The sequence below is a fragment of the Neodiprion lecontei genome, chromosome 6, assembly GCF_021901455.1.
Source record: "Neodiprion lecontei isolate iyNeoLeco1 chromosome 6, iyNeoLeco1.1, whole genome shotgun sequence".
Taxonomy (NCBI): Eukaryota; Metazoa; Arthropoda; class Insecta; order Hymenoptera; family Diprionidae; genus Neodiprion; species Neodiprion lecontei.
Window position 1 is genome coordinate 25,915,439 of NC_060265.1, and position 26,949 is coordinate 25,942,387.

The 26,949-nt window shown below is 42.2% G+C and overlaps 1 protein-coding gene and 1 long non-coding RNA gene across 2 annotated transcripts; one reads left to right on the forward strand and one right to left on the reverse strand.

Moving 5' to 3' along the window:
• Positions 1-49: 49 nt before the first annotated feature.
• On the forward strand, positions 50-25,278 carry LOC107218929 (D-beta-hydroxybutyrate dehydrogenase, mitochondrial). The gene is made up of 6 exons (XM_046742864.1): positions 50-366; positions 21,667-21,916; positions 21,997-22,225; positions 23,125-23,277; positions 24,085-24,286; positions 24,457-25,278. Exons 2-6 carry the CDS (start codon positions 21,710-21,712, stop codon positions 24,623-24,625), a joined length of 960 nt encoding a protein of 319 aa, XP_046598820.1. The 5' UTR covers positions 50-366; positions 21,667-21,709; the 3' UTR covers positions 24,626-25,278.
• LOC124294995 lies at positions 18,961-21,670 on the reverse strand. Its single transcript, XR_006904899.1, has 3 exons — positions 21,287-21,670; positions 20,137-20,216; positions 18,961-19,526 (listed from the first exon to the last, which is right to left on the reverse strand). It is a non-coding gene; the product is annotated as an uncharacterized LOC124294995 (long non-coding RNA).
• Positions 25,279-26,949: the final 1,671 nt, after the last annotated feature.

Sequence of the window (26,949 nt, forward strand, 5' to 3'; positions counted from 1 at the left end):
TCGTTCCTTCCCTCTTGAGCATTCCGACTGGATTTCTGGTCACCGCAGTTGTAAGCCGCGAACCGATGCGCGCACTTTCGAGTTCTCTCAGTCCGCTCGATTTTTTCTCATCGTACCGCCTCGCGTCGATTATATATCGTGCGGGACGAATCCGAGTTTGGAAAAATAAAACTAAGTCATCGATACATCTCTGACGAGTTAATTAGCATTTCGCGTAGTTTAAAAACTCCAAGGTATATAAATATATATAACTAAACGATACACGAGACCAGTTTAATTGAAGGACGATCGTTTTACCTCGATCCGTCTAACGATGCTGTGACACTGTGGTACAAACCGTGATCTTTACAAGGAATTTTAATTTATGTGAGTATCACTTATGTTGCCTGCTAACATTTCTTTCGTGTCGTGACATTTTTTACAACCGTCTTTGAAAATATCCAACATTCCGATTCAGCCAATCGCCGTGCAAGATATATGTTCGTTAAATCTTACATGCGGAGCCATAACGACTTACGTAGCCGAACTTATAAATGTCCTAGTATAAAAATACCTGTGCACGAAAGAATGCGCTTAATTTTCATGCAGTCATACACAAGCACGGTCCTTAATTAAACGAGCTGAACTAAATTCTTAAAACATTTGCGTGACAACATGCCGAGCTTATTTTTATTCCAAAGCACGCGCTGATGTCCTGCAGAAGGAAGTTGATATACCTGAATCATAAATTACCTGCACAGCAACGTATTTCATTAAATTTGAGTGTTATAATCTACGAATCTCATACAATCTGTGTGAACCTGTAAAATTACAACTAAAATAAAACTGAAAATAGTTGGAATAACCGTTAAGCGTTACAAATTTGTCTCTCTGTTTTTTTTTTTTTCCACGGCCAAATTCTGCTATCGTTATTATTCCTTTTTCGAATGTACCGCACACTCTCCTGCGATCTAGGTTATTTCGTAGGTGTTATTACTCCAGGTGTAACGGGTTTGATGTTATTGTTACACCGCACCGGTCTTGCTGCGTGGTCGTCGTCGTCGCCGTCGTCGTCGTCGGTCACTCGCGGTCACTTCAAAGTAGGTGTACCGTTGCCCGTTGCTCCGTTCCTGGGACATACCTGGGATCGTAAATGACCATAGCGCTGGCCTAGGTGAACGGGGCCTGGCTTATGGGACCAGGCAAGCCAGCGCCCATGGCGTTGCTTTCGCGCGCCGTTATCTATACCTTCCGTCGAAGAACATTCGATCTATCGGAAGCCGCAAGCTGTTGGCGGAGAATACGCCACTCGAAGAGAGCCGTATTTAATTTTGAAATTCGGTTTTCGTCGTGCTTCGCACTTGTCATAGCTTCAACGCGGGAAAACAATAGTCTGATGACTTGCATGAATTTTTCAGTGAAATCCGATGCATGTAGAAAGTTAAGCTTGTGCAGAAAATGACCGATTGATCGGACTCTCTTAATTTTGCCATCACGTTGTTCACCGCACCCAAATGTCGGATCATAGCGTAAAAGAGATTGATCGATCGTAATAAAACGCGTATATAATCCGCGGTGGCAAAAAACGCGGTTACACAAACGAAGGAGTAAAAAATACTGCTTGCAGGAATGCACGCGTTGAGCCAACGGTGTGTATACTTATGCATATGCGAGGTGTTTTAGTGTGCGTTAATGTATATTGTATATAAAAGAAAACTACAACCGCGACTTTTCAAGGATTCCATGAGACACCATTCATCGTAAACGCAGAACGAGATTCACGCACGTAATTCTTGTGTGGCTGCATCATACCGACGTCTTGTATAGTAATTATGTACCACGGTTACGTACATACGTGTACATAAACACACATATCAGCACAATCGGGCATTACGTAACGGCTGGCACATACGCCTAGGGCGGTAATTAATATAAGTAATAATAAAAAGGCGTCGAGTTTTAAACTCGAGGTTGGAAACTGGGTCACGACGAAATATTCTTTCTCTTATTATAAATTATTTGGCAATAAGATACCCCGCTGGCTTGATCGATAAACACCCGCGTGAGTGAAAATTCAACTATCCACATTTCAAATGCCGTGGAACGCGAGTGATTTGCGAAGACAGTTTGCCACACCGGAAGTTCGTGTGTTATGGCGCGTCAAGACAATGGCAGACATTGGATATCGGCATGCGCGTGGCCACTGAAACGTATCATTTGACTCTGTTCGAGATTAGATAGCGTGTAGACATAGCTATGCAGATTGCGAACGCGTTCCGCTTCATCGGTTGCACAGCGGAAGCGTCGAATCCCAACATGTGTGAACGCGGCTTAATCGCGAGACGAGTTTCGAAGGCTTGGCTTGAGAATAAATAAAGATGACATCGAGTCATTAGCATTGAGTAGTAAAATCTGTGTTTCAACTGATCTAACGGTGCCGTACGCGGGGAATATTCTTCTGCACTGTCTCTTTATTATTATTGTCATTATTATAATTTTTTATTTATTTCGTTTTTTGTTAGTATACGTCGCGTGCAGAAAAATGTAACGGTCTTCATGCCGAGTGCAAAAAAAGGAAACGCTCTCTGCAAAGTGTTCATCGTTCGTCCTCGCCTCCGCCGCGGTGGAGAATCACGGAAGAAAGCCTTTACTGTTTCTCCACCTGTTGGTGGTCAGCAACCGCTGCAGAGTGACTGCATTCCAGAGAAAGTTGCCTCAGGCTCATGGCTTCCCCTCCTTTTCTCAGGGAGACTTACACGCTGCGAGCAGTACTATTGTACCTCCGCATACCGATTTTTAAGCCTATGAAGTACGGGGTGAAGTGTGCACCTACCCACTTGAATGCACTTGAACTCTGGGTTATACGGTGTGTAGAGATAATCCTGTACGTATGTGAGGCTAAAAATAAAGGCCTGCAGTCGAGTGTTACATGCGAACTTCAAGTATCGGAATCCGGATTGCAATTTGCATAGACCAGCAGTTATCGGCGTTGAATTACTCAACTTTCACGATGCTTGGAATTTATATCATACCCAGCGTAGTCAGCCACGCTTGTCATCTGTTTTGTTTTTGTCCAAATAATGTGAAAGGAATTAAATGTTAACATTCACACGGTACCCTTGACGACTCCAATCTTTTTGGCCTTTCGTAGTTTAACCGGTTTTTATATCTAGGTAGTATTAAAACCGTCGGACTCGATCAGTGGCTCATCGGGATGAGCTAAACAAGCTCAGGGATTTCACCCTTGCACATTTTGCTGCACCGTTTTCTGACCTTTGACATCAGTTTTCGACAGAACATGTCGTTGGATTAAACGTGGTTGATGACACGTGGATAGTCGCCGAAGTAGCATAGATATTGCGCGTACTGCGTTCATTTTCCGATTGTCAGGCTCACCTCGAACCCGGCTATAACGACACAAATATGAGTGTAAAACTGCGTAAGGAAAAGACAAATATTCGGAAATTCTCGGCCCTGAGGTTCCAAAAATAGAATCGGGTAGAAGGCGCATCGATATCTAAGTCTGTTGGGGATTGCCCCTCAAACTTGGGGTTACGATCGTTTCGTTGGAAAAGTAATGAAGGTCTGCCATTGGGGGCGTAAGGCTACCTCTGTAACCTTAGGGTTTGGCTACTACAGAATCCTCTAGTAGCGTCTGGAGCAGGTACGCAACTCCTCGAGCTGTACAAACGCATTAATACCCGAGAGAGGTTATCTCGCCAGTCAAAGGGAGTCTAGGAGGGCAATGAGGCCGAGACCGGGGCGAGGGAATGGCTGTGACAAGGGTGCTGGCTGCTCCCTATTGTCGTATGATTTGTGTATCGGGATGTTGCGACCCCTCGGAGCGACAGCCCTAATAACGGACTGAGACGGGCAGTCCTTGGTACACTTGGACAATGTGCTTGCCCAGACGTACGTGAACATAGATATGGTTTGACCGAATACGGTGCTATGAGCGGTTACGCGCGTGATATTCAGAGCTCCCTAGTTCGCAGCGAAGACGATTCAATCGTTTTTTATGAACTTGCTGGAAACACCATGTGATGATAATCTCGTCATACTGCCGCGAGCACGCGGTCAACTTATCAGATCAATGGAAACATATCGAATTCTTGCCCACCTCACAAGTAGGAATAAAACAAAAACGCGAACGTTGCAGCCGAAAAAAAAACGTTCTAAGGGAACAGTTGGTGTGGGAGAGAAATTTGTGATCGACTTTCAGAGGGAGAATTTTTGGTTTCAAACATTACGTGGCAAACGGAAAAATGACCCCTTTAGATTTTCCGAATATATTTTCGCGAATTTTAGATAATGCTACTATTAATTATTTGATACACTACGACGACGTGATCTTGCAAGAGGAAGCGATCGCGCTTTGTCCAAATACGCTGCGAGCAGCGAATCAAAAGTTGAAGAAATGTAGATATCAAATTTATAGATGGTTTTCGAGAATGTGGGTAGATGAAAAAAAAAATTCATAGTTGCAAAGTTTGAGTTGCAGTTTATTCAATATACCTTAATTATAGTACAAGTGTTCAGGTGTCAGTGTGAAATACTTTAAATACTTGCAATATGGTATGGAACTATAAAACAGGAACGGATGAGGATGAATGATCCTACTGATAATAAAGAAACTAACTATTATCTAAGAAACAAGATCGATATATGATATCTAGGGCTAAATATAAAAATTTTATGTAATATTGTACATAAGATAGTTACAATTGTGTTTTGTATACGAAGCTTGAGTTCCAGCCTGCGAACAAAAGCAATGCGTCCATGCAGGACATATTTTTGTGTATTATTGCATTGTTAATATTTTGTGTAACCTTATTCAAATAAATGATTAAATATCTGTATCTCTGAATGATCTTATTTTTTACAAGCTGCCCCTACTACAACAATGCCATACATCCAATCCGTCCGTTCAAATCAGTTGAAAAGAGTTCTACACGTTGTGTAAGGAGAAGTTCTTCAGACGCGAAAACAGTAAAGTTGACGCCTCTAAATTTTTCAGGCGATTTCTAAGAAATTTTGAAAATTGGTGAAATTGATATACTACGACACTGTATAGACGTCATTTTGCGGAAGTGACTGATTTCGCACAATGGGAATACGCTGCGATCGAAGCATCGAAAGTTACGGCCAGAAAACGAGAACCTGTGTTTTCGACATTTTTCAGCAGGTGCTTTTTCCTTCGCATCTTCTCTCCCGTTGATCCCACGCTCCTTTCGCTGCGTTTTCTGAGTTCCTTGGGGTCCAATTGGTCGGAAAAGAGTCATGCGAATCAATTCTGAGACGAAAAATTTTTTGGTCAAAAAAAGGAAGGTTAACCCCTTTGTATTTTTGGCGAAAATTTTCGCGATTTTCAAAAGTGCTGGAATAAATTAATTGTGGCACTAATCCGACGTAATTTTGCGAGAGAAATCGATTAGACGCAGTTCCAATACGCTGCGATCAACGCATCGAAAGTTACAGCCAAAAAACGAAAACCTGAATTTTCGACATTTTTCAGCAGGTGCTTTTTTCCTCGCATCTTCTCTCCCGTTGATCCCACGCTCCTTTCGCTGCGTTTTCTGAGTTCCTTGGGGTCCAATTGGTCGGGAAAGAGTCATACGAATCAATTCTGAGACGAAAAATTTTTTGGTCAAAAAAAAAGGAAGGTTAACCCCTTTGTATTTTTGGCGAAAATTTTCGCGATTTTCAAAAGTGCTGGAATAAATTAATTGTGGCACTAATCCGACGTAATTTTGCGAGAGAAATCGATTGGGCGCAGTTCCAATACGCTGCGATCAACGCATCGAAAGTTACAGCCAAAAAACGAAAACCTGAATTTTCGACATTTTTCAGCAGGTGCTTTTTTCCTCGCATCTTCTCTCCCGTTGATCCCACGCTCCTTTCGCTGCGTTTTCTGAGTTCCTTGGGGTCCAATTGGTCGGGAAAGAGTCATACGAATCAATTCTGAGACGAAAAATTTTTTGGTCAAAAAAGAAGGAAGGTTAACCCCTTTGTATTTTTGGCGAAAATTTTCGCGATTTTCAAAAGTGCTGGAATAAATTAATTGTGGCACTAATCCGACGTAATTTTGCGAGAGAAATCGATTGGGCGCAGTTCCAATACGCTGCGATCAACGCATCGAAAGTTACAGCCAAAAAACGAAAACCTGAATTTTCGACATTTTTCAGCAGGTGCTTTTTTCCTCGCATCTTCTCTCCCGTTGATCCCACGCTCCTTTCGCTGCGTTTTCTGAGTTCCTTGGGGTCCAATTGGTCGGGAAAGAGTCATACGAATCAATTCTGAGACGAAAAATTTTTTGGTCAAAAAAAAAGGAAGGTTAACCCCTTTGTATTTTTGGCGAAAATTTTCGCGATTTTCAAAAGTGCTGGAATAAATTAATTGTGGCACTAATCCGACGTAATTTTGCGAGAGAAATCGATTGGGCGCAGTTCCAATACGCTGCGATCAACGCGTCGAAAGTTACAGCCAAAAAACGAAAACCTGAATTTTCGACATTTTTCAGCAGGTGCTTTTTTCCTCGCATCTTCTCTCCCGTTGATCCCACGCTCCTTTCGCTGCGTTTTCTGAGTTCCTTGGGGTCCAATTGGTCGGGAAAGAGTCATACGAATCAATTCTGAGACGAAAAATTTTTTGGTCAAAAAAAAAGGAAGGTTAACCCCTTTGTATTTTTGGCGAAAATTTTCGCGATTTTCAAAAGTGCTGGAATAAATTAATTGTGGCACTAATCCGACGTAATTTTGCGAGAGAAATCGATTGGGCGCAGTTCCAATACGCTGCGATCAACGCGTCGAAAGTTACAGCCAAAAAACGAAAACCTGAATTTTCGACATTTTTCAGCAGGTGCTTTTTTCCTCGCATCTTCTCTCCCGTTGATCCCACGCTCCTTTCGCTGCGTTTTCTGAGTTCCTTGGGGTCCAATTGGTCGGGAAAGAGTCATACGAATCAATTCTGAGACGAAAAATTTTTTGGTCAAAAAAAAAGGAAGGTTAACCCCTTTGTATTTTTGGCGAAAATTTTCGCGATTTTCAAAAGTGCTGGAATAAATTAATTGTGGCACTAATCCGACGTAATTTTGCGAGAGAAATCGATTGGGCGCAGTTCCAATACGCTGCGATCAACGCATCGAAAGTTACAGCCAAAAAACGAAAACCTGAATTTTCGACATTTTTCAGCAGGTGCTTTTTTCCTCGCATCTTCTCTCCCGTTGATCCCACGCTCCTTTCGCTGCGTTTTCTGAGTTCCTTGGGGTCCAATTGGTCGGGAAAGAGTCATACGAATCAATTCTGAGACGAAAAATTTTTTGGTCAAAAAAAAAGGAAGGTTAACCCCTTTGTATTTTTGGCGAAAATTTTCGCGATTTTCAAAAGTGCTGGAATAAATTAATTGTGGCACTAATCCGACGTAATTTTGCGAGAGAAATCGATTGGGCGCAGTTCCAATACGCTGCGATCAACGCGTCGAAAGTTACAGCCAAAAAACGAAAACCTGAATTTTCGACATTTTTCAGCAGGTGCTTTTTTCCTCGCATCTTCTCTCCCGTTGATCCCACGCTCCTTTCGCTGCGTTTTCTGAGTTCCTTGGGGTCCAATTGGTCGGGAAAGAGTCATACGAATCAATTCTGAGACGAAAAATTTTTTGGTCAAAAAAAAAGGAAGGTTAACCCCTTTGTATTTTTGGCGAAAATTTTCGCGATTTTCAAAAGTGCTGGAATAAATTAATTGTGGCACTAATCCGACGTAATTTTGCGAGAGAAATCGATTGGGCGCAGTTCCAATACGCTGCGATCAACGCATCGAAAGTTACAGCCAAAAAACGAAAACCTGAATTTTCGACATTTTTCAGCAGGTGCTTTTTTCCTCGCATCTTCTCTCCCGTTGATCCCACGCTCCTTTCGCTGCGTTTTCTGAGTTCCTTGGGGTCCAATTGGTCGGGAAAGAGTCATACGAATCAATTCTGAGACGAAAAATTTTTTGGTCAAAAAAAAAGGAAGGTTAACCCCTTTGTATTTTTGGCGAAAATTTTCGCGATTTTCAAAAGTGCTGGAATAAATTAATTGTGGCACTAATCCGACGTAATTTTGCGAGAGAAATCGATTGGGCGCAGTTCCAATACGCTGCGATCAACGCGTCGAAAGTTACAGCCAAAAAACGAAAACCTGAATTTTCGACATTTTTCAGCAGGTGCTTTTTTCCTCGCATCTTCTCTCCCGTTGATCCCACGCTCCTTTCGCTGCGTTTTCTGAGTTCCTTGGGGTCCAATTGGTCGGGAAAGAGTCATACGAATCAATTCTGAGACGAAAAATTTTTTGGTCAAAAAAAAAGGAAGGTTAACCCCTTTGTATTTTTGGCGAAAATTTTCGCGATTTTCAAAAGTGCTGGAATAAATTAATTGTGGCACTAATCCGACGTAATTTTGCGAGAGAAATCGATTGGGCGCAGTTCCAATACGCTGCGATCAACGCGTCGAAAGTTACAGCCAAAAAACGAAAACCTGAATTTTCGACATTTTTCAGCAGGTGCTTTTTTCCTCGCATCTTCTCTCCCGTTGATCCCACGCTCCTTTCGCTGCGTTTTCTGAGTTCCTTGGGGTCCAATTGGTCGGGAAAGAGTCATACGAATCAATTCTGAGACGAAAAATTTTTTGGTCAAAAAAAAAGGAAGGTTAACCCCTTTGTATTTTTGGCGAAAATTTTCGCGATTTTCAAAAGTGCTGGAATAAATTAATTGTGGCACTAATCCGACGTAATTTTGCGAGAGAAATCGATTGGGCGCAGTTCCAATACGCTGCGATCAACGCATCGAAAGTTACAGCCAAAAAACGAAAACCTGAATTTTCGACATTTTTCAGCAGGTGCTTTTTTCCTCGCATCTTCTCTCCCGTTGATCCCACGCTCCTTTCGCTGCGTTTTCTGAGTTCCTTGGGGTCCAATTGGTCGGGAAAGAGTCATACGAATCAATTCTGAGACGAAAAATTTTTTGGTCAAAAAAAAAGGAAGGTTAACCCCTTTGTATTTTTGGCGAAAATTTTCGCGATTTTCAAAAGTGCTGGAATAAATTAATTGTGGCACTAATCCGACGTAATTTTGCGAGAGAAATCGATTGGGCGCAGTTCCAATACGCTGCGATCAACGCGTCGAAAGTTACAGCCAAAAAACGAAAACCTGAATTTTCGACATTTTTCAGCAGGTGCTTTTTTCCTCGCATCTTCTCTCCCGTTGATCCCACGCTCCTTTCGCTGCGTTTTCTGAGTTCCTTGGGGTCCAATTGGTCGGGAAAGAGTCATACGAATCAATTCTGAGACGAAAAATTTTTTGGTCAAAAAAAAAGGAAGGTTAACCCCTTTGTATTTTTGGCGAAAATTTTCGCGATTTTCAAAAGTGCTGGAATAAATTAATTGTGGCACTAATCCGACGTAATTTTGCGAGAGAAATCGATTGGGCGCAGTTCCAATACGCTGCGATCAACGCGTCGAAAGTTACAGCCAAAAAACGAAAACCTGAATTTTCGACATTTTTCAGCAGGTGCTTTTTTCCTCGCATCTTCTCTCCCGTTGATCCCACGCTCCTTTCGCTGCGTTTTCTGAGTTCCTTGGGGTCCAATTGGTCGGGAAAGAGTCATACGAATCAATTCTGAGACGAAAAATTTTTTGGTCAAAAAAAAAGGAAGGTTAACCCCTTTGTATTTTTGGCGAAAATTTTCGCGATTTTCAAAAGTGCTGGAATAAATTAATTGTGGCACTAATCCGACGTAATTTTGCGAGAGAAATCGATTGGGCGCAGTTCCAATACGCTGCGATCAACGCGTCGAAAGTTACAGCCAAAAAACGAAAACCCGAATTTTCGACATTTTTCAGCAGGTGCTTTTTTCCTCGCATCTTCTCTCCCGTTGATCCCACGCTCCTTTCGCTGCGTTTTCTGAGTTCCTTGGGGTCCAATTGGTCGGGAAAGAGTCATACGAATCAATTCTGAGACGAAAAATTTTTTGGTCAAAAAAAAAGGAAGGTTAACCCCTTTGTATTTTTGGCGAAAATTTTCGCGATTTTCAAAAGTGCTGGAATAAATTAATTGTGGCACTAATCCGACGTAATTTTGCGAGAGAAATCGATTGGGCGCAGTTCCAATACGCTGCGATCAACGCGTCGAAAGTTACAGCCAAAAAACGAAAACCTGAATTTTCGACATTTTTCAGCAGGTGCTTTTTTCCTCGCATCTTCTCTCCCGTTGATCCCACGCTCCTTTCGCTGCGTTTTCTGAGTTCCTTGGGGTCCAATTGGTCGGGAAAGAGTCATACGAATCAATTCTGAGACGAAAAATTTTTTGGTCAAAAAAAAAGGAAGGTTAACCCCTTTGTATTTTTGGCGAAAATTTTCGCGATTTTCAAAAGTGCTGGAATAAATTAATTGTGGCACTAATCCGACGTAATTTTGCGAGAGAAATCGATTGGGCGCAGTTCCAATACGCTGCGATCAACGCATCGAAAGTTACAGCCAAAAAACGAAAACCTGAATTTTCGACATTTTTCAGCAGGTGCTTTTTTCCTCGCATCTTCTCTCCCGTTGATCCCACGCTCCTTTCGCTGCGTTTTCTGAGTTCCTTGGGGTCCAATTGGTCGGGAAAGAGTCATACGAATCAATTCTGAGACGAAAAATTTTTTGGTCAAAAAAAAAGGAAGGTTAACCCCTTTGTATTTTTGGCGAAAATTTTCGCGATTTTCAAAAGTGCTGGAATAAATTAATTGTGGCACTAATCCGACGTAATTTTGCGAGAGAAATCGATTGGGCGCAGTTCCAATACGCTGCGATCAACGCGTCGAAAGTTACAGCCAAAAAACGAAAACCTGAATTTTCGACATTTTTCAGCAGGTGCTTTTTTCCTCGCATCTTCTCTCCCGTTGATCCCACGCTCCTTTCGCTGCGTTTTCTGAGTTCCTTGGGGTCCAATTGGTCGGGAAAGAGTCATACGAATCAATTCTGAGACGAAAAATTTTTTGGTCAAAAAAAAAGGAAGGTTAACCCCTTTGTATTTTTGGCGAAAATTTTCGCGATTTTCAAAAGTGCTGGAATAAATTAATTGTGGCACTAATCCGACGTAATTTTGCGAGAGAAATCGATCGGGCGCAGTTCCAATACGCTGCGATCAACGCGTCGAAAGTTACAGCCAAAAAACGAAAACCTGAATTTTCGACATTTTTCAGCAGGTGCTTTTTTCCTCGCATCTTCTCTCCCGTTGATCCCACGCTCCTTTCGCTGCGTTTTCTGAGTTCCTTGGGGTCCAATTGGTCGGGAAAGAGTCATACGAATCAATTCTGAGACGAAAAATTTTTTGGTCAAAAAAAAAGGAAGGTTAACCCCTTTGTATTTTTGGCGAAAATTTTCGCGATTTTCAAAAGTGCTGGAATAAATTAATTGTGGCACTAATCCGACGTAATTTTGCGAGAGAAATCGATTGGGCGCAGTTCCAATACGCTGCGATCAACGCGTCGAAAGTTACAGCCAAAAAACGAAAACCTGAATTTTCGACATTTTTCAGCAGGTGCTTTTTTCCTCGCATCTTCTCTCCCGTTGATCCCACGCTCCTTTCGCTGCGTTTTCTGAGTTCCTTGGGGTCCAATTGGTCGGGAAAGAGTCATACGAATCAATTCTGAGACGAAAAATTTTTTGGTCAAAAAAAAAGGAAGGTTAACCCCTTTGTATTTTTGGCGAAAATTTTCGCGATTTTCAAAAGTGCTGGAATAAATTAATTATGGCACTAATCCGACGTAATTTTGCGAGAGAAATCGATTGGGCGCAGTTCCAATACGCTGCGATCAACGCATCGAAAGTTACAGCCAAAAAACGAAAACCTGAATTTTCGACATTTTTCAGCAGGTGCTTTTTTCCTCGCATCTTCTCTCCCGTTGATCCCACGCTCCTTTCGCTGCGTTTTCTGAGTTCCTTGGGGTCCAATTGGTCGGGAAAGAGTCATACGAATCAATTCTGAGACGAAAAATTTTTTGGTCAAAAAAAAAGGAAGGTTAACCCCTTTGTATTTTTGGCGAAAATTTTCGCGATTTTCAAAAGTGCTGGAATAAATTAATTGTGGCACTAATCCGACGTAATTTTGCGAGAGAAATCGATTGGGCGCAGTTCCAATACGCTGCGATCAACGCATCGAAAGTTACAGCCAAAAAACGAAAACCTGAATTTTCGACATTTTTCAGCAGGTGCTTTTTTCCTCGCATCTTCTCTCCCGTTGATCCCACGCTCCTTTCGCTGCGTTTTCTGAGTTCCTTGGGGTCCAATTGGTCGGGAAAGAGTCATACGAATCAATTCTGAGACGAAAAATTTTTTGGTCAAAAAAAAAGGAAGGTTAACCCCTTTGTATTTTTGGCGAAAATTTTCGCGATTTTCAAAAGTGCTGGAATAAATTAATTGTGGCACTAATCCGACGTAATTTTGCGAGAGAAATCGATTGGGCGCAGTTCCAATACGCTGCGATCAACGCATCGAAAGTGACAGCCAAAAAACGAAAACCTGAATTTTCGACATTTTTCAGCAGGTGCTTTTTTCCTCGCATCTTCTCTCCCGTTGATCCCACGCTCCTTTCGCTGCGTTTTCTGAGTTCCTTGGGGTCCAATTGGTCGGGAAAGAGTCATACGAATCAATTCTGAGACGAAGAATTTTTTGGTCAAAAAAAAAGGAAGGTTAACCCCTTTGTATTTTTGGCGAAAATTTTCGCGATTTTCAAAAGTGCTGGAATAAATTAATTATGGCACTAATCCGACGTAATTTTGCGAGAGAAATCGATTGGGCGCAGTTCCAATACGCTGCGATCAACGCATCGAAAGTTACAGCCAAAAAACGAAAACCTGAATTTTCGACATTTTTCAGCAGGTGCTTTTTTCCTCGCATCTTCTCTCCCGTTGATCCCACGCTCCTTTCGCTGCGTTTTCTGAGTTCCTTGGGGTCCAATTGGTCGGGAAAGAGTCATACGAATCAATTCTGAGACGAAAAATTTTTTGGTCAAAAAAAAAGGAAGGTTAACCCCTTTGTATTTTTGGCGAAAATTTTCGCGATTTTCAAAAGTGCTGGAATAAATTAATTGTGGCACTAATCCGACGTAATTTTGCGAGAGAAATCGATTGGGCGCAGTTCCAATACGCTGCGATCAACGCGTCGAAAGTTACAGCCAAAAAACGAAAACCTGAATTTTCGACATTTTTCAGCAGGTGCTTTTTTCCTCGCATCTTCTCTCCCGTTGATCCCACGCTCCTTTCGCTGCGTTTTCTGAGTTCCTTGGGGTCCAATTGGTCGGGAAAGAGTCATACGAATCAATTCTGAGACGAAAAATTTTTTGGTCAAAAAAAAAGGAAGGTTAACCCCTTTGTATTTTTGGCGAAAATTTTCGCGATTTTCAAAAGTGCTGGAATAAATTAATTGTGGCACTAATCCGACGTAATTTTGCGAGAGAAATCGATTGGGCGCAGTTCCAATACGCTGCGATCAACGCATCGAAAGTTACAGCCAAAAAACGAAAACCTGAATTTTCGACATTTTTCAGCAGGTGCTTTTTTCCTCGCATCTTCTCTCCCGTTGATCCCACGCTCCTTTCGCTGCGTTTTCTGAGTTCCTTGGGGTCCAATTGGTCGGGAAAGAGTCATACGAATCAATTCTGAGACGAAAAATTTTTTGGTCAAAAAAAAAGGAAGGTTAACCCCTTTGTATTTTTGGCGAAAATTTTCGCGATTTTCAAAAGTGCTGGAATAAATTAATTGTGGCACTAATCCGACGTAATTTTGCGAGAGAAATCGATTGGGCGCAGTTCCAATACGCTGCGATCAACGCGTCGAAAGTTACAGCCAAAAAACGAAAACCTGAATTTTCGACATTTTTCAGCAGGTGCTTTTTTCCTCGCATCTTCTCTCCCGTTGATCCCACGCTCCTTTCGCTGCGTTTTCTGAGTTCCTTGGGGTCCAATTGGTCGGGAAAGAGTCATACGAATCAATTCTGAGACGAAAAATTTTTTGGTCAAAAAAAAAGGAAGGTTAACCCCTTTGTATTTTTGGCGAAAATTTTCGCGATTTTCAAAAGTGCTGGAATAAATTAATTGTGGCACTAATCCGACGTAATTTTGCGAGAGAAATCGATTGGGCGCAGTTCCAATACGCTGCGATCAACGCGTCGAAAGTTACAGCCAAAAAACGAAAACCTGAATTTTCGACATTTTTCAGCAGGTGCTTTTTTCCTCGCATCTTCTCTCCCGTTGATCCCACGCTCCTTTCGCTGCGTTTTCTGAGTTCCTTGGGGTCCAATTGGTCGGGAAAGAGTCACACGAATCAATTCTGAGACGAAAAATTTTTTGGTCAAAAAAAAAGGAAGGTTAACCCCTTTGTATTTTTGGCGAAAATTTTCGCGATTTTCAAAAGTGCTGGAATAAATTAATTGTGGCACTAATCCGACGTAATTTTGCGAGAGAAATCGATTGGGCGCAGTTCCAATACGCTGCGATCAACGCGTCGAAAGTTACAGCCAAAAAACGGAAACCTGAATTTTCGACATTTTTCAGCAGGTGCTTTTTTCCTCGCATCTTCTCTCCCGTTGATCCCACGCTCCTTTCGCTGCGTTTTCTGAGTTCCTTGGGGTCCAATTGGTCGGGAAAGAGTCATACGAATCAATTCTGAGACGAAAAATTTTTTGGTCAAAAAAAAAGGAAGGTTAACCCCTTTGTATTTTTGGCGAAAATTTTCGCGATTTTCAAAAGTGCTGGAATAAATTAATTGTGGCACTAATCCGACGTAATTTCGCGAGAGAAATCGATTGGGCGCAGTTCCAATACGCTGCGATCAACGCATCGAAAGTTACAGCCAAAAAACGAAAACCCGAATTTTCGACATTTTTCAGCAGGTGCTTTTTTCCTCGCATCTTCTCTCCCGTTGATCCCACGCTCCTTTCGCTGCGTTTTCTGAGTTCCTTGGGGTCCAATTGGTCGGGAAAGAGTCATACGAATCAATTCTGAGACGAAAAATTTTTTGGTCAAAAAAAAAGGAAGGTTAACCCCTTTGTATTTTTGGCGAAAATTTTCGCGATTTTCAAAAGTGCTGGAATAAATTAATTGTGGCACTAATCCGACGTAATTTTGCGAGAGAAATCGATTGGGCGCAGTTCCAATACGCTGCGATCAACGCGTCGAAAGTTACAGCCAAAAAACGAAAACCCGAATTTTCGACATTTTTCAGCAGGTGCTTTTTTCCTCGCATCTTCTCTCCCGTTGATCCCACGCTCCTTTCGCTGCGTTTTCTGAGTTCCTTGGGGTCCAATTGGTCGGGAAAGAGTCATACGAATCAATTCTGAGACGAAAAATTTTTTGGTCAAAAAAAAAGGAAGGTTAACCCCTTTGTATTTTTGGCGAAAATTTTCGCGATTTTCAAAAGTGCTGGAATAAATTAATTGTGGCACTAATCCGACGTAATTTTGCGAGAGAAATCGATTGGGCGCAGTTCCAATACGCTGCGATCAACGCGTCGAAAGTTACAGCCAAAAAACGAAAACCTGAATTTTCGACATTTTTCAGCAGGTGCTTTTTTCCTCGCATCTTCTCTCCCGTTGATCCCACGCTCCTTTCGCTGCGTTTTCTGAGTTCCTTGGGGTCCAATTGGTCGGGAAAGAGTCATACGAATCAATTCTGAGACGAAAAATTTTTTGGTCAAAAAAAAAGGAAGGTTAACCCCTTTGTATTTTTGGCGAAAATTTTCGCGATTTTCAAAAGTGCTGGAATAAATTAATTGTGGCACTAATCCGACGTAATTTTGCGAGAGAAATCGATTGGGCGCAGTTCCAATACGCTGCGATCAACGCATCGAAAGTTACAGCCAAAAAACGAAAACCTGAATTTTCGACATTTTTCAGCAGGTGCTTTTTTCCTCGCATCTTCTCTCCCGTTGATCCCACGCTCCTTTCGCTGCGTTTTCTGAGTTCCTTGGGGTCCAATTGGTCGGGAAAGAGTCATACGAATCAATTCTGAGACGAAAAATTTTTTGGTCAAAAAAAAAGGAAGGTTAACCCCTTTGTATTTTTGGCGAAAATTTTCGCGATTTTCAAAAGTGCTGGAATAAATTAATTGTGGCACTAATCCGACGTAATTTTGCGAGAGAAATCGATTGGGCGCAGTTCCAATACGCTGCGATCAACGCATCGAAAGTTACAGCCAAAAAACGAAAACCCGAATTTTCGACATTTTTCAGCAGGTGCTTTTTTCCTCGCATCTTCTCTCCCGTTGATCCCACGCTCCTTTCGCTGCGTTTTCTGAGTTCCTTGGGGTCCAATTGGTCGGGAAAGAGTCATACGAATCAATTCTGAGACGAAAAATTTTTTGGTCAAAAAAAAAGGAAGGTTAACCCCTTTGTATTTTTGGCGAAAATTTTCGCGATTTTCAAAAGTGCTGGAATAAATTAATTGTGGCACTAATCCGACGTAATTTTGCGAGAGAAATCGATTGGGCGCAGTTCCAATACGCTGCGATCAACGCGTCGAAAGTTACAGCCAAAAAACGAAAACCCGAATTTTCGACATTTTTCAGCAGGTGCTTTTTTCCTCGCATCTTCTCTCCCGTTGATCCCACGCTCCTTTCGCTGCGTTTTCTGAGTTCCTTGGGGTCCAATTGGTCGGGAAAGAGTCATACGAATCAATTCTGAGACGAAAAATTTTTTGGTCAAAAAAAAAGGAAGGTTAACCCCTTTGTATTTTTGGCGAAAATTTTCGCGATTTTCAAAAGTGCTGGAATAAATTAATTGTGGCACTAATCCGACGTAATTTTGCGAGAGAAATCGATTGGGCGCAGTTCCAATACGCTGCGATCAACGCGTCGAAAGTTACAGCCAAAAAACGAAAACCTGAATTTTCGACATTTTTCAGCAGGTGCTTTTTTCCTCGCATCTTCTCTCCCGTTGATCCCACGCTCCTTTCGCTGCGTTTTCTGAGTTCCTTGGGGTCCAATTGGTCGGGAAAGAGTCATACGAATCAATTCTGAGACGAAAAATTTTTTGGTCAAAAAAAAAGGAAGGTTAACCCCTTTGTATTTTTGGCGAAAATTTTCGCGATTTTCAAAAGTGCTGGAATAAATTAATTGTGGCACTAATCCGACGTAATTTTGCGAGAGAAATCGATTGGGCGCAGTTCCAATACGCTGCGATCAACGCGTCGAAAGTTACAGCCAAAAAACGAAAACCTGAATTTTCGACATTTTTCAGCAGGTGCTTTTTTCCTCGCATCTTCTCTCCCGTTGATCCCACGCTCCTTTCGCTGCGTTTTCTGAGTTCCTTGGGGTCCAATTGGTCGGGAAAGAGTCATACGAATCAATTCTGAGACGAAAAATTTTTTGGTCAAAAAAAAAGGAAGGTTAACCCCTTTGTATTTTTGGCGAAAATTTTCGCGATTTTCAAAAGTGCTGGAATAAATTAATTGTGGCACTAATCCGACGTAATTTTGCGAGAGAAATCGATTGGGCGCAGTTCCAATACGCTGCGATCAACGCGTCGAAAGTTACAGCCAAAAAACGAAAACCTGAATTTTCGACATTTTTCAGCAGGTGCTTTTTTCCTCGCATCTTCTCTCCCGTTGATCCCACGCTCCTTTCGCTGCGTTTTCTGAGTTCCTTGGGGTCCAATTGGTCGGGAAAGAGTCATACGAATCAATTCTGAGACGAAAAATTTTTTGGTCAAAAAAAAAGGAAGGTTAACCCCTTTGTATTTTTGGCGAAAATTTTCGCGATTTTCAAAAGTGCTGGAATAAATTAATTATGGCACTAATCCGACGTAATTTTGCGAGAGAAATCGATTGGGCGCAGTTCCAATACGCTGCGATCAACGCATCGAAAGTTACAGCCAAAAAACGAAAACCCGAATTTTCGACATTTTTCAGCAGGTGCTTTTTTCCTCGCATCTTCTCTCCCGTTGATCCCACGCTCCTTTCGCTGCGTTTTCTGAGTTCCTTGGGGTCCAATTGATCGGGAAAGAGTCATACGAATCAATTCTGAGACGAAAAATTTTTTGGTCAAAAAAAAAGGAAGGTTAACCCCTTTGTATTTTTGGCGAAAATTTTCGCGATTTTCAAAAGTGCTGGAATAAATTAATTGTGGCACTAATCCGACGTAATTTTGCGAGAGAAATCGATTGGGCGCAGTTCCAATACGCTGCGATCAACGCATCGAAAGTTACAGCCAAAAAACGAAAACCCGAATTTTCGACATTTTTCAGCAGGTGCTTTTTTCCTCGCATCTTCTCTCCCGTTGATCCCACGCTCCTTTCGCTGCGTTTTCTGAGTTCCTTGGGGTCCAATTGGTCGGGAAAGAGTCATACGAATCAATTCTGAGACGAAAAATTTTTTGGTCAAAAAAAAAGGAAGGTTAACCCCTTTGTATTTTTGGCGAAAATTTTCGCGATTTTCAAAAGTGCTGGAATAAATTAATTGTGGCACTAATCCGACGTAATTTTGCGAGAGAAATCGATTGGGCGCAGTTCCAATACGCTGCGATCAACGCATCGAAAGTTACAGCCGAAAAACCAAAAATTTCCTATGTCAATCCTTTCCTGTTGATCCCACGCTCTTCCCGCTGCGGTTTCGGAGTTTCGTGGGGTTCATTTAGTCTAGAAATGGTGTAACAAATCGATCTCGAGACAGAAAGTTCTTTGCCCAAACTAAAGTGAAGCTAACTAACTTCTCAGTATTCTCGGTGACAATATCGACGAGGTGTTAAAGTGCTATATCCGATCAGTCATACTCTATATATAAGGTAGTGCGCCAGCGGAATCTGTTGCACACAGGCTTTTCTACCTGCGAACATTGGATTGATCGTTACGACCGAAAAACGCCAGTAAGCTCTACTTTTCAACAGAGGTGGGGAAGAAAAATAACAAACACACGCCCACAAACGATCTGATTTAGCCCACTTTTATTGATTCAATATCCCCTAATTCTATTACAATTTTTCTAGAGTCATTGTATTTCACTTCAGTATGTCACAAAATGGCATTGCGGTGAAAGATGCACAGAAATCCAAAATAATGATTAATCATTTCTGGAAATCAGACTATTTTGTGAGGAAAAAGAAGTGAAATGTACATCAGCCTGAGTAAACTAACAAAAATGTTACATGTGGCAGTGCTATGTTGCTCCGCAGGTGACGATATGTATGATATTCGATCGTATCGTCACAATTCCATGTAACCTGGAATGAAATAAATATGTAAATGACTTTTTCCATATTACTTCTCTATCTATTCAGCTGTTAGTCTCACCACCCGCTCAATACTTGTTTTGCAATCCTTGCGGCCTAACTAGTCCAGAAAGGATTGTTCAAATCGATTCTGCGAAGAAAAGTTTTCTGCTGGAAAATAGGGACGAAAAAAAATTCCTTCGTACTCTTGCGATCCATTTTTGGCGAATAGTGAAGTATACTGAAATCCGTTTATTCGTACATCTGATTCACCTGATTTCACGCGAGGAATTCATTGCGCACAGTCTAGATTCGCTGCGAATCGCGATCCAGGCGTCAAGGTCTGAAACATGAAATTTTTCCGTATTTTACTATCATTTTCTCAGCTGTTGGCTCTACGATGAAAGCTACAGAGTTACATTCGAAAGAGCAGAAAAATTTATCTTCACACCTTAGTCATGCATTTTTCCACGTTTAATATGTCTTCATCTTTTTTACGTGGTTTTAACGGTACCGAATAGGTTTTGTGAAATAATTTCTTTATCAAAAGTAGTGCGATTAAAAAATGTTGCTCTAAATATTTGTAGCGTTTTCAAATGTCTCTTCACCTCTGGCAATGCTGATACTTCCACGACAATTATATTCGTTAATATCTAATCTTTCAAGTGTAAGAATTCATTAAACCTAATTTATTCCAAACTGTCCGAACAGCTCTGTGTCAACCACTTTTTGGAGAGTTTGCCGCGTAATAAAGTCACATTGATTTGAGAAATATATCAAATCGGACTATAAATGTCTCAAAAATAAATAATGTATGGAAGTAAAATGAAATTATAGAAATACAGAGAATGAAGAAGAATATAAAAGACAAATCTATTATTCTTCTATACAACATTTGAAATTGTTGTAACGATCTATTGTGGTACAATATTGGGCATTCGGTTAATACCTACTAATTTTTTCGCAGTATGTGTGTGCTCTCACGTTGTTTTGGTGCATTGCAGTATGCCTTGAGTTAGGTTCGACTGTTGGGCTAAATAAATGAATAAATAAGGACACTCATTAATAATGTTGACCAATTTATTGTGACGTCGTGTTTGAAGACCATAATCGTAGTCATAATTGTATATTACGTTAATGTTGCAGTAATTTTTCATAATCGCGAGAACCACGACTCCCTCATTTCGTAGTCTGTAATTTCTCAAGCTTTCGAAGAGTTCATCTCTCAAATTCAAATAACATAACATTCATTTGTTCACCGTTATTCCCACTTTTATTATGTCACATAAAACATTCCAGCCCAAGACATAATTTTTGAAAGGTACGTTCGCAAATCTCGAGTCGTTCATTTATCAATGTCCCGATGTGTATGCTTCGCTTGCGAAATGGAATCGATTTGCGATATCGAGATCATCGCGTAATTCCTTAAGAGGTTCGGGTATCTAGATCACGGTTTCGCGACTGCAGCCTGAATGCTGATGCGGCGAGGGAGCGTAGCGTTGTTCGAAACTGTGCAGCTACGGGCGAAAATCACGGGGTCATCGTACCGTGAAATACATTCCTCGTTCAATTAAGATTGCAGCACGAAGCATTTGCTCGGTAGCGTGACCGATGCGCCAACTGCATTACGGCCACCTGCATTATACGGCTATGGGGCGTAAAGGTATACCCAACATATGATTTGCCGCCTGCATCGCTCTTCTAATCTCTAGATTTCAAATTTTAGATATTTAGAAAGGCGAGCGGACAAGCGTCGTCGAACCGCTAACAGTTCGCTTTCAATGTGAAAACGAAGAGGTATCCATAGTGTATATTGTTTATCCTTCTATTGACGAGCGGTCAGCTGTTCGGACAAAAATGCAATTACGTGATCGGTGTCAATGGATAGAGATCTGCTTTCTCTCCGAAGTTCACAATGATTGGAGAATTTCTTTCATAGCATGAGCAGTCAATTTACGGTGAATTGATTTTTCGTACTCCATCAGGGCCGCATCTTCATTCGACACTCCTCAAAACTTAGCAAATTATCGATTCCAACATTCGTTTGGTACAGTTTGTGAGTAACGTAGTTGTGTGTTGGGATGTCAATCAGAAGGTACTTACCGCGTCGCAGTCGCCACAGAGACTTGCCCACCAACCTCGTGTCTCACATCAGAGAACTTCACCTGCAGCTTCGTAGAGTTTAGTAAATAATCATCCGTCTTCGGCCACGTGGGGATGCTCAAATCGGTGTTACCATCCTGGATAAATCGCAGAGATAATTTCTAACAGTTCGAGGCAAAGTTGAAAGTAGATCGCGTGCAGCGTGCAGATCGTTTGTAAACACTTTCATTGACAGATGTCAGCTGCCGCAGACTGTCCCGATTCCAAACGACTCCGATCCTCTCCGCCCTGTAAAAAATTGTCTTGGATATTAGATTGTAATTACTGTTTTCTCTGACCATGGCTGATTGTTTCCCTTTCTTTTCTATCTCGTTGAACAGATGTACTCCTCCAGCTGCTAGTCTTCAGAGATAGCGAACGCCGATGGACCCAGCAACCGGGGCCATGCTGGCCCTACAGATCCTCGCCTTGTGCTCCATAGTCGCGGCCCTTCTCGCCTACCTGGTTAGGCAGTCGCGGAACGCATCGAATGAGTTCGACGTCAGGAGCAAGAGGTACGTTCTGGTGACGAGCTGCGATAACAGCGTTGGACTCCAGATTGCCATCGCCCTGGCCGAGGCGGGATACAAGGTAGGAATATCGGGTCAATATGTCATTCGATTATGGTAATGGATTACGTAACGATGGTTGAGTAACCGCCCGTCCTGCAGGTGTTCGCCGGGCTGCTGGAGCCCGAGGGGACGTCCCCGTCGGCCAAGATCATCCGGGCGCTCGACGATCAGCGGAAAAAGGAACCCGCCTTGACGGAAATAGCCGAGGACGGTGCGACGGCCCTTGCCCAGGGACAGATCGTCCCCTTGGAGCTTGACACGACCAGGGAAGACAGCCTCCACGCCTGTCTGGACGCGGTGAGAGCCAGACTTCCGGCCGGAGAAGACGGTGAGGGACTTGATTTCGTTCGGGAATTTCCTTGCCTTCACTTGTCCTTTTCATTTCTGCGCAGCGCACGCAATTTTCTCTTTTACTCTCATTCATACGTTACACGCATACGTGCATAACTTTCATCCTTGATGCATCATGAGTTGCGCAAACTTTGTGTTTAATCCATTTTTCTTTTCACCTTTCTCCGCCTTTCTCTCTCACTCTCTCTTTATCTCTCGAGCACTCCGTCGCTCTTTTCAATCGTTTCAACGATCATGTATATCTTTCCAAAACGTCCGTATAACGAGATTTGTTACTTTGACACAAGTTTGTCTCTTGAGCCAACGCGAAGGTATGTAACTTTTCTTTTTTTTTCTTCTTCAATTCTCTCTTCATGTTGTTTGTTCGGCGAACTTTCTCCGCTCTGTCTGCATGGACAAGTTTGCTGTAGAAAATCAGTTTCAGGACATTTTTCGTGCAGCAGTCTTGTTAACGGCAAGCTATACTACGTGTAGCCAATTCTCCTGCAAGTTCGGATGAAATTCGGCCGAAGAAACTTCCGTGCCGAATTGCCGCTTCGCTAACTTTTTGGTCGCTGATCGCTACTTCACTTTTATTGTACGATACCACCATAACTTTTTTCTCACGGCGCTTCGCATCTTACCCTAATAGGTACAGAGTTATCCATGGTATCAAGCTTACTAAAAACACTACAGTTTTAAACACATGTCTATCAGTTAATAGTTGCGAGGTATAAATTATGTTCATGAGTTTAGGTATATCATGGACCAGACTAATCAAATTTCTACAGTATGAACGGACAAAGAAATAGTAGTGGCAATAAGTTTAGACTCTAATTGTCTAATCTTGGAGTAATATTAATGTCACTGAAACAGTAAAGAATAAACGTTTTTCAGGACTGTGGGCGGTTGTGCATACCGGAGGACTCGCTTTAGCGGGTGTGATAGAGCGGCAGGAGAGCTCTGCCTGGGAATGCATGCTTCGACACAATCTGGTGGCCCCGTTGAGGACAGCTAGAGCCTTTATTCCGTTGCTGCGTGCTAAAAGAGGTGGGGTAAACCTGAAAAAAGTCATTTCAAACGCAGCTGCACGGAGGAGAATGTCGACGTAGAGAAAGATTCGCGGCGTTCTTTCATGTCGTGGCTGAAAGTAGATAAGATTATCGTTATTACTATTTTTTCTGTCTCTTTTTGTCTTCGTAATTGCGCGGAATAACTATGAGCGCACACCGAGCAACTCTGTACGTGCCGTCAGATCTTACATGCCGATAAAACATACCTACGATATTATTATAACACTACTGCTCGTGCTGTTTCACTAACGTGAATAACTATTTTCAGAATTAACATTACGATGATTAGATCTCAGTGATAAATATACATGAGGAACAAACTTATTTCTACATCCAAGTTTCTTGCGATCAACCTTCTTCGCCGATGTCTCGTTTAACATGTATAATCGAGTATTGCACTTTCGTTTATTAACACTTTCTGTTCATTTTTTAAGCGAAATTCTATCATATATTCACAGCTGAACCGCAGAATAATTATCATCCACTTGTCGTACGTAACGACTATTTCAAATTCAGCGATGAAATCGGGACTAGTTTTTCGTGTTCGTACAATAATAGCATGCAAGTGCGTACCCGCTTACGATTTGTGGATCAATTTTTCGTACGAGGCAAAATAGAGACCTCTCGGATGTGTCCTTGAAACTTTGACGAATAATGAAAACCTTGAGCGCCGGAAGTCGTACGAGCATTGGCGATACTCCCTATACGTGATAAAATATAACGCACAGCTTGGTAACCGGATGCTCGACACAGTGCGAGTAATTCGTTTTTTCGTTAATTAAAGGTCGCATCGTTCTGCTCGGTGACTCCGAGGCCACATTTTCGAGGGTGCCTGGGTTGGTCGCCTACAGCGCGTCCCGGCGTGGCGTCGAGGGTGCAGCCGAGGCGCTAAGGGCGGAACTCCTGACGTCCGGAATATCGGTTGTCCTCTTGAAGCCGCCCCCAATCAACCCTCTCGTTCTCTACGGACCACCGATCCTCAAAAGGTAGATTGAATCGCTCAAATCGCGTGTGTGGGTGTGCTCCAAGTACTTGATAAACGAACCGCAGCATAACGGACGGCGAACTTTATTCGTATCGAACTTTAACGCGGCGTCTGCACGGCGCATAATGTCGTATTTTTAACTGTCTTCTATACATATTTTCAATCTTTCAGAATCGACGTGGAATCTGGAGTTAAGGGCGCGGAAGGTACGTGGACCGCGCCCCTGCCAACGAAAGCAATCCGGCACTCGTTGACGCCAGCGTTGGGCTCCCCTTGTCCACTTCCATCTTACAACATGGCTTCGAAACCACGTAGCTTATGTCTGTTTGGAACCGACTGAATTCCAATTTCTTTTTTACTAACCACCTTCGAATTTTCGAATTTCGATCGACAACGCGCCAGTTCGCGGTTACTAATGATATGGCCATAATTAATAGTAACGCTACTGTAACCCCAGGTTTATCGAGGGGGTGTATTCAAACCTTCAAAAGGGCATTAAGGACAGAATTAAACAGAGTATATAATCGGACTTACGGTTATTTAGTACATTGCTAAGTTTCGAAGTGCGCAAAAATACAGGATTCGGATCCGCATATAACTGAAGATTTTTGTAATTTTCAGCTTAAAAGTGTTTTAAAATATGCTTAAGGAAAATTCTCACAAATATTGTAAACACAATAAGTATAAATTGGTCTCATATTTCTGAATTAAGAGAAACACGGCTCACGGTACATAACTTTGACATTTTGAAGGCTGGCGCGCACAATCAGACAGAGCCTTGCTTTGGTATCATTATGCTCCAAGAGGGGTAACACCAACGGCTCTGAATCGACTCTATAAAATCCCTTTTGCGGTGCGCATCCCCCCTCGAGACACGTGTAAAATATGTAATTATGTTATTGTATGTACGTATATGTAATATCAGTCGTTATAATACTGTCATAAACATATTATATTGTTTTTGTCAATAATACACATATAAAATTCGGATAACCTTCGAGAAAAGCTTTCAGACCCTGACTCCGTATATTACCACAAGGATCGTTTGTGTCCTTATGTACGATGTTCACGAATACGGTTCGGTGGGAAAAATCAACGGGTTACCTTTTCTCATCTCGTCTTCGCGGTAGGCGATCCTTACCCATGAGCAATCGTGTGGTATAATGGATTCCCCAGTGTCAAGGGGGGAGAAAATTGCACTGGCAGTGAGATTATCTGCGGCGTTCAGACGCGTATCAACAGATGCCTGAAAAGGGTCCAACGAATTTTTGTTAAAATACGCACAGTAGTAATAATCATAGCCATTTTCCCGAGTGTTAACAAACCTGAATCTCACGCCAGCGCACCGGCAGCTGATTCCCAAAGAAGGGGACGTTATCCCTCGAGGATGAGTTTTTGTTCCAAACAGAGTGAGGCGGGTGCCTGTTAATTAGAGGAGAGTGAGATTTCGACGAGATGACGGGGAACGAGGGTTCGCCAAGAAGGGGTGGAAGGGGGAGAGACGTCCGCGATAATAAACCCTTAAATCCGTAATGAATGATTCACCGTCATTCGCAAACTTGCGGTGTTTGCGCCTAGCCACTTGGAAACTAACTCGGTGGGTGTGTCCCTTGGTTTCCTTGGTTCCCTTCATTCCTGGGCAACACCCCAGCCCCCTCATCACCCTCCTGCCATTGCAATATTGAACAGGTGTGTCGAGATGCCGCTGCGCTGGTTCGCCCAGTTGATCAAATATTCAGAGCTTATTAAGGCTGGTATTGTTTCAACGGGAAAACTCCGCTTCTTACTCTTCGCGGCAAGGACAATATTTCATCGAACTTTAACAAAATTAGCTTCTCAATTCCGCTACCCTTAGGTATTCAATCATTGTATGAAAATTGTTTCGAAGAGAGGAGATCTTACGGATCCGCTTTGTCGTCGAACCTGATACCGCTGCTTTGGAATTTCTACGATGCACTCACTTTATACCTATGATTTATTTTCAAGAAGAAAAGTTCCGTCCTCTGAAAGATATCCTGCACGAGAATCACCATTTATTCCTAGCAGTATTTTTTTCTGCTGTGAACGATTGTGAAAATAATCTTAACGCGGTAGTGTAATGGATGTTAACGTGAGTTATATTCCATAAAATGAATGACTCGAGGCTGTCTCATTATACTCCACATGAATGAAATACGTTCGATACGAAAGCTATGCAGCGAATTTCGAGCAAAATATGTGCGTACAATAGCAATGCGTCAGCCAGAGTACCGCTTGATAATAAACTAGAATCCCGGTTATACGAGTCAGTTGAACAGTCTCCTTAAGCCGTAGCTGCTAACGTATCGTGAGTCCGCAAAGTAGAGCTCTGTGAAAGTAATTTACCTCCCGAACACATCAGGCTATTATTCTCGATCCATACCGCAGACTACACGATCCCGCTTTGCCGGGAAAAAATTCGAACCCGTATTAGTATTAATTATTTATACCATTATTTTTGTTCCCATACGTTGGTTAAGCTGCCCGATCCCCTGTATCATGCGATTTTCTCCTCATATAATTTTGGGGACACAAATGCGATTGCAAGAGTGAAGGATGTGACAACTTTTGCGGCTGAACAAACCGAAACAATAATCCGTAGGATTGGTTTTTGTCACCTTATAAATCAACTCCGGGACGAACGAA

Bases quoted from the DNA above. Each gene is read 5' to 3' on its own strand.
- LOC107218929 (XM_046742864.1), top strand. From the start codon at position 21,710: ATGGACCCAGCAACCGGGGCCATGCTGGCCCTACAGATCCTCGCCTTG. The intron at 22,226-23,124 runs GTGAGGGACTTG...AACGTTTTTCAG, and splicing joins ACTTCCGGCCGGAGAAGACG to GACTGTGGGCGGTTGTGCAT. The intron at 23,278-24,084 runs GTGGGGTAAACC...CGTTAATTAAAG, and splicing joins GTTGCTGCGTGCTAAAAGAG to GTCGCATCGTTCTGCTCGGT.